Here is a 7,912-nt window from a genome sequence, read left to right as displayed (position 1 = left end):
CTGTCTGCTTGCAAACACATTTATTTATCAATATTGAAAAATGAATTCACATTTTTATGAATAAAGCAATTATAGAGGGATATAGAATGGCACTTTACTGTGCATACATTACCTGGTTACACAGTCTATAATTTATGTTACTGCAGACCCTCTTCATGTATCGATTAAGTGTTTCCATGCATTTCAGTTCTGTGATTGGTGTCAATGGATTCTATTGACTGAAATTTCACAGTACATGTCATTCCAAATAAAGGTGTTTTGATTCTTTATCATTTCTTTACAATTCCATAAGATCCTTTCTGTGGCTGGATAATTAACCTGCTTTCAAGCAGTTAAAAATGGGCTTTTTGTTGTTAAATTATTGTGTTTAGGAAACAACAATTCTATAATGTATGATATTTTCCCCCAGTGAAATTCTCAAAGAACAAATCTACCTGTGGCTATAGATCTAAGATAAGAAATCCCTGGCTAAAAGAGAGAAAGACGAGTTCTTTTGAAAAAATTTACCTAATTTGTCCTCACATATCCCACTCCTGGACTCACAGTGCTGAGAAAATCATTTTCATAATCTGCAGTTAAAGGTGCTTCTCCAGGGTGCTTAGCTGGAGAAAATATCCATATTATTTTGATTTGCTTAGAACTCTCTCAAGTCAAGGCTGTGAGTCACTAGGATTACTGTCTAAGAATAAAAACATCTTTAAAGTGCTTTGGTTGAAGTTTGTCTTACCCACAATATTAGAGAACTGAGATTTCTTTTATGCTTATTAAAGAGATAAACGAGAGGGACATTTCCTCAATTTCTTCCACTGAGCATGCCAACACTCAGCCGGAAGTCCATCCCTGTGGATCAGCACAAGGGGGCTAAAGACTGCATAACCATGGACCAGAAATTTTCGGATAATCATTATCTCAGAATCGTTTTGAGATAAGTCTGAAGAGAGACTTAAAAATAGAGAAAAAGCACAGTCAGTCCAATAGAAAAAAACAAAACACAGCATCAGAAGGAGGACACTCTGGGCAGCTCTCAGCTCAGGGGGAGTTCTGTAGAGAAGCTTGGCCTTCTGAAGGTAGAGGACATGCTGGTGGTGCTTGTGGAGAAGAGATACCATGTAGCCACTGGCCCCTCCCATGGCTCCCTGAAACACTGCATCTCTCAGGACCATGAGGGTGAGAAAAATCCACTTTGTTTTCTGACTTTCTAGCATAAAATAACAATGGTTTTCACCATTTTCAAGCTGTGACATATTCAGGTTGATACTTGTGATGGAGTGGATTAGGTTCACACTTATTAAAGCATTGAGTATCCAAAAGAATGAAAAGAATGGAAGGATGTGCCATGCAGACTTTGGTCTGAGCCTCCTCCACCCAGATGCTCTGGGACTGATGATGATGGCCTGGACCACAGTGAGGAGACTGCTGGTGCAGATGGAGAGGCCACGGGCCACCCTCTCCAGGTAAACAATGATCTTACAGCCTATGTCATCTAGGAAGTTTCTGAAACCAAAAGCTGCTATTGTCTTTGGCAATCCTTTAGCAAGAAGGATTATGATGTTTGCAAAAGCCAAGTGGATGAGAATAAGGTGTATGGGTTTCTTCTCAGGGCCTCTCCACCAACTGAACATATAATTCACAGAAACAGAAATGTTTCCCAGAGTGCCAAGCACAGTCATGAAGAAGAAAACTATTTCCTTAATAACCTTCAGAACCATTTCTTCCTTCTTAGGTAGAAAAAACTTTTTTTCCACGCTGTAAACACTTTTCAAAAAAGCATCAGTAATGCTAGACATGGATCTGAAAAACACATTTTGCACAATGGCATTTTCTAGTGTGCAAGAGGTAGCAATGGAAACATGTAATGTTTCAGATTAGATCCTTGAAATGCCTCCTTTTCCCCACTGTGGACTCTGGGATATTGTGTGTTCTTTGACAGATGAGTTTGGTAACTGCTATTCAAAATGTAAAGTTTCAAAGGAGATTTTGATTTTTGAGCCGTGCACTAGCAAAGTTGACTTGGTCGTGTGTGTGTGTGTGTCTCTCTCTGTGTGTGTGTGTGTGTGTGTGTGTGTGTGTCTGTCTGTCTGTCTGTCTGTCTGTCTGTCTGTCTGTCTATGTGCATGGATTATCCTAGTTAACTCTCAACATAGCTGAATTGAACTCCAAGTTTCTCCAACCAACATTTCTTCCTCTGTTTCTCGTTCCATTTCATCATATTTCCCCACCTGACTCCCAAAGCCTGAGGCTCATACTGAATCTGTGTGCCTTCCCCACATCACCTCACAGACACTGGAATCCCTTCTGGGTCACCACCTGTAACTTTTCTCAGATTTGGTACCTCACCCTCCACACTGTCTCCTCCTTTGTTGATATTCCTTTCTTGTCTGCATCTGGGTTAGTAGACCTATTCCCAGGTCTGCATTTGGCGTCAAAGCTTTATAATTTGGATTTCTCCATTTTAATTTTTTGACATTAACTATTCTGTGATTTCACTCCATATAAATGATTATGCTTTAAAAAAATAATCCTCAGTGAAAAGTCATATTGAATGATCTTTTCAGATAGGGTCCAACAATTAAAGCTGAATCATCAAAAGACATCCTGAAAAAGAGTCCTGGGTTAAAAAGTCATGTTACTACCCCGCTGTAATTAGGAAGAGCATCAAGAGGAATCTTGGGACATTTCCTAGGAGAGTGGGTAGCAGAGGGCTGTGATCTCGGTGGATGTCTTCAGGGAATCTGTGACCCCCAATGAGCAACCTAAGGGCATCTAAAAGAGTTTGGAATATCTCTGGACCAGGAGATGATGATGACGTGGATGGGAGAAGGAGATTAATGAAGTATTATGTGATGCTATGAAATGAGTGCAGTTCATGACTTATGACTCCTCAGTATTTTCTACATACAGTACCGTAGGTTGGGGCATACTGTGTGAGCAGGGATCCCATCTAAGAGTTCCCCGTGTCATTTGCCTCTGTGGGGCCTTGTGAGCAGCAGTTTGTCAGTTTGCTTTGCAGCTGCTTCTCCTGATTCTTCTCCAACCTGTGTATCAGGCAGGCTGCTTATTCTGCATCTGTGTGAGCTGATTCCAGAACCTTAGATCTCAGCAGGATGTTATTCTTCATGTTCAGGAACTCCGTTCTCATTTCTTAGAGACTTATGGTAAGCTTTGGGCACCTTCTAGAATGAGAGGAAACTCGATATATCAGTGGCTCCATGGGTTTGTGTGTTCTGAGTACTTGGAATGCCTCGGTTCCCTTTGCTCCCTCCTGTTAAACTTACAGGATTGCTTTAAATGTCTGCGTCTTGATGATATCACCTGTGACCTGCATGAACATAGCCTTCTGGGTTCATGTAGTCTAATGACTCTAGTAATGTCATTTATGGCCTTTGAACTGCTCCTCTAACAAAGGGGTAATTAACTCCTGTTCTATTGCACTCTAAAATTCACAATGCCTTCATATATGTCTGTAAATAATGAAACATGCTCCAGACATTATTTGCAGGCATATCAGCATCACTACATTCATTACTACATTTGGATTATTCATTAACTATTTACCTAGAGATTGGAATCTGTAGAAATCCCTGCAATCCTTTCACTTCTAGTCCCAATGGAAAATATTGAATGTTTTCCACTTGTTCACAGACTAAGGATTCTACTTTCTAACTCTTTTCCTTTCTCCAAGGGACTAGGGTTTCTACTTTCTAACTCTCTTTTCTTTTTCTCCAAACTTTAAAGCTCTTTGTCTTGTTTGAAGCCAGCTTCTGGGACATCTCAAAAGTGATTTATCTTTTCATATGAAGAATCACAGGGAAATAGAGCCAGCTTATCTCTTAAATTATCTTGTGAAATGTTTTAGGAGACATGATTTCTATCTACAGAGACAAAGAATACCACATCCTTTATAACTCCAGAACCTTGAGGTGCATTGGTAATTTCTTCCATGCCAATAAATACAAGATTATTGCTCCTTTTCCTTAGCACTGGGATAAAATTACAATGAGCTGTTTCAGGATGTATCCTTCACAGCCTGGATCCTTTACGGCAGGGATTCTCAAGATGGTAATGGCAGCTGCTGCTCTAGTGGTTTATACTTCTCCCCATCTTCCAGCACACAATGATTAAAATTGACTTACAAGTGTGTGCGATATCATGTGACAGAATCAAGAAACTTTAACCAAACCCTTCCAGTTTATCTTCAGTGTGTTTAGGACCTACCAACACTTTGTAAAAGAAAACATTTGCCAATATTTGAAATATGGAAATGCACCAAAATTGAAAAGTACAAATTTTATAAGCACAATGGTAATAACATGTTAGAATCATTGTGATAGTAAACCTGGAGACTGAAAACAACATTTTGTTTGGCTTTCTCTCTCTTTTTTTTTGAGACAAGGTCTTCTTATGTAACAGGCTGGTCCTCAGCATGTAATCTTTCTAATTCATTACCCTAGTACTGATATAGTAGGAGTCTTCTACTCTGCCTGTCTCAGTATTTATTTTGTTTTATTTTAGTTCATTTTTTATCAATTTATATGTATGGGTGTTTTGTCTGCATATATGTATACGCAACATGCATGCCTGGTGCCTGTCGAGGCCAGAAGAAGACATCAGATCTCCCAGAACTATAGATTCAGATGATTGTGAGATATGGTGTGAGTGCTGGTACAAACCCAGGTTTTGTGGGAGAGCAGCAAGTGCTTTTAACCACAGAGTCATCTTTCCAGTCCCTGTCTCAATATTTTGATACACTCTTGAAATTTTTATACATCTTATAGCTTCATTTAAAAAAAAAGGCAAGGAGGTAACCATAGGCAAACACCCAGGCAGAGCTCTGTCATGATCCTCCAGCCTGAGGATGGATAGAGATGCCTCAGCATTTCTGTTCCATTTCTGTGTCTCCAGGAACTTGACTCCTTTGATCTTTCTGGAGTCAGGGACCAGCCTCTTCAGGGCCAGAAGGAGAGCAGAGGTCCTGAGAATCACAGCCTATCAACTGCTCCCTGGCTTAGTCAAAGTTCTGTAAAACTTCTGCTTTAGTGAAACCCTCCCTGGCACAGCTGAGGGGATCGAAGATCTTACCTCCATGAACTCACCTGGACCTCTGTGGTGCAGTCTCTGGAGCAGCTCTGGAAGGTGACATTTGCCAGGTCCTATTTGTACTGTCAGGATTTGTGGGGCTCTTGGCTGCCATCAGGTAGTGCGGACTTCAAGTTTCATGTTGTCACAGTGTCGGGGGTGGGGGGGAAGGAAGGCCTCTGCAGGGCCCCAGTCCCTGAAGTACAGCTTCCCCCTCTCTCCACAATTACTACATTGTTTTCCTCAGAAGTTATTTCAAGCTTAATTAGGTTTAAATTATTTTCAGAGGAAGGATGTGAGATGAGAAAATGAACAACTAACTGAGTTTCTTTGTACAGAGCTCTCCACATCTCCAGACTGTTTTTCACCTTCCCAAAGAGACAAGCTATGATCTGGCAGGGGACCGGCTTTTGACACATAGACTAAGTCACCTGCTTCTCTTTCTTAAATCCCTGCTTAGACAGAATTAGAATAAATGATGCTTAGCACTGGGGATTCTGCTTATTGAGCAAGTTCCAAACATGGACCAGGATGAGTTTAGGGTCCCTTGTTCTCCCTGTGCCCATTGGTGATTAAGGTGTTCGCTGTAATTGACTGTTTCATTCCTGCACTTTAAATATCATATGAGACTTGAAATATAAAGTCCAACCTTCCCCAACCACGACCTTATTCCAAAAACAACGTTTACTTGTTATAAAACTTCAAGGACACTTCTAAAACTCACGCGTGTCCAAGAGTGGTCCTTCTGTGTACTTCGCATTCTAGTGCCCAGGAGCCCTTCCTATCCCAAATGCAAAATGATGGAAATAAATGTGGGTGTGGGCTGACTGTAGAAATGATGGCATCATCGTCTTGTTCTTGAGGAGAAAGCACCACTGGGTTTCCTTGGGAGATGAGTTCGAGGTCACTCGTCTCTCTTTGTGCATTGTGTGGTGTGTCTCTACACATGTGGGTGAAGCTGACATCTAATAGAAATCAGAAATGCTTCTCTTGTAATTGAAATGACAGCTTTTGAGGAAACCAGGATTTCCATCCTCTCTACTGAATGGGGAAATCCAGGTGCACAGAAACTCAGTTGTACATTACATATGTCAGGGTGGACAGAAGTTGAAAAATAAAATAGTTATTTCTGGTCCAACAAGGAGCACTTTCCTCTGTTGTCTCTGTTAATTTGTGTAGAAAATTTCTTACTGTCTTTTTTACCTTTGAAGTATAAAGAAAAATAAGCAATTTAAAGCTTGTAGTAGTTTGACTGATTTATTCAATAAAAGGCAAGAAAATATCAGAGAGTCCGTCATGTGGCTTCCATCGGGGATGAGTTCTGTGGAGAAAATTTGTCAACTGTAGGCTGTGGTGATATATTGTATACCCTAATAAAGCTTATCTGAGGATCAGAGGAAAAAGCCAGCCACTATATTAAACATAGAAGTCAGGTAGTGGTAGCACAGGCCTTTAATCCTAGCGTTCCAGAGGCAGAGATCCATCCTTCTGTGAGATCAAGGCCACACTGGGAACAGAGCCAGGCGTGGTGGCACATGATTTTAATCCCAGCACTAACCATAGAGGTCTGGAGGCCTGTACAGACAGACAAGAAGTGATTGTAGCTGGTTAGAGAGAGGAAGTGAGATGCTGAACAGAAAGGCATATAGGCATGGGTATACAGGAAGTAGGTCTCTTTGGCTGAGGATTTCCAAGTGGTAAGAACATGGCTGGCATCCAGATTCCTCAGTCCTTGGATGGGGTTTCTGGCATGACTATTAGGGTGTTTGGCCATCCCATCCCCAGAGTAGGTCAGTTCTGGCTGTCTCTCGACCATTGCCAGCAGTCTATTGTGGGGGTATCTTTGTGGATTTCTGTGGGCCTCTTTAGCACTTTGTTTCTTCCTTTTCTCATGTGGTCTTCATTTACCATGGTCTCCTATTCCTTGTTCTCCCTCTCTGTTCTTGATCCAGCTGGGATCTCCCACTCCCACAGGCTCTCTTTCCCTCGACCCTTGCGCTTCATTACTCCCACTCATGTCCACGGCTAGGCCCTGGGTGGAGCTCCGGGAGTCTAATTAGCAAGGAAGAGGAGGGTTTATATGAGCGAGAATTGTTGAAACCAAGGTTGGATAAAGCACAGGGACAATAGCCAAACGAATGGAAACACATGAACTATGAACCAAAGGCTGAGGGGCCCCCAACTGGATCAGGCCCTCTGAATGGGTGAAACAGTTGATTAGCTTGATCTGTTTGGGAGGCATTTATGCAGTGGGACCGAGTCCTGTGCTCATTGCATGAGCTGGCTATTTGGAACCTGGGGCTTATGCAGGGACGCTTGGCTCAATCTGGGAGGAGGGGACTGGACCTGCCTGGACTGAGTCTACCAGGTTGATCTCAGTCCTCGGGGGAGGCTTTGCCCTGGAGGAGGTGGGAATGGGGGGTAGGCTGGGGGGAAGGGGAGAGGGGCAGGAGGGGAGAGAACAAGGGAATCCGTGGCTGATAAATAGAACTGAATGGTATTGTAAAATAAAATAAAAATAAAATAAAATTAAAAAAAAAACATGGCTGGCTTCTTTCTGCTTTTCTGATGTCTCAGTTCTTGCCCCAATATCTGGGTCTGGGTTTTTTATTAATAAGATCTTTTAGCAATTCATGCTACATTTGGTGCACAGACATGGTAGCAAGAATTTCCACCAAAAATCTGAGAATACCTTAAAAAATTCCAAAATGAAGCTAAAAACAGCTTCTTCAATGTGTTGCTCAGGCAAGCCATGAGGTACAATGTGGTGGGTTTGTGGTGTGCAGGCTTGAGCTACAGCATGGTGGATTTAGCTTTTGCCAGTACATACCAGAAG

General features: G+C 41.9%; 1 protein-coding gene across 1 annotated transcript; it reads right to left on the bottom strand.

The window, feature by feature from the left end:
* Positions 1 to 764: 764 nt before the first annotated feature.
* On the bottom strand, positions 765 to 1,724 carry LOC143273422 (vomeronasal type-1 receptor 4-like). Its single transcript, XM_076573013.1, has one exon. The coding sequence runs from the start codon at positions 1,707 to 1,709 to the stop codon at positions 765 to 767; it is 945 nt and encodes a 314-aa protein (XP_076429128.1). The 5' UTR covers positions 1,710 to 1,724.
* Between the last annotated feature and the right edge of the window lie 6,188 nt (positions 1,725 to 7,912).

The sequence above is a fragment of the Peromyscus maniculatus genome, chromosome 5 (assembly GCF_049852395.1).
Source record: "Peromyscus maniculatus bairdii isolate BWxNUB_F1_BW_parent chromosome 5, HU_Pman_BW_mat_3.1, whole genome shotgun sequence".
Classification (NCBI taxonomy): Eukaryota; Metazoa; Chordata; class Mammalia; order Rodentia; family Cricetidae; genus Peromyscus; species Peromyscus maniculatus.
This window is presented reverse-complemented; position numbering and strand designations above follow the sequence as displayed.

What these genes read in the sequence shown, in the direction of transcription:
- LOC143273422 (XM_076573013.1), bottom strand. Translation starts at nt 1,709, where the DNA reads ATGGTTCTGAAGGTTATTAAGGAAATAGTTTTCTTCTTCATGACTGTG.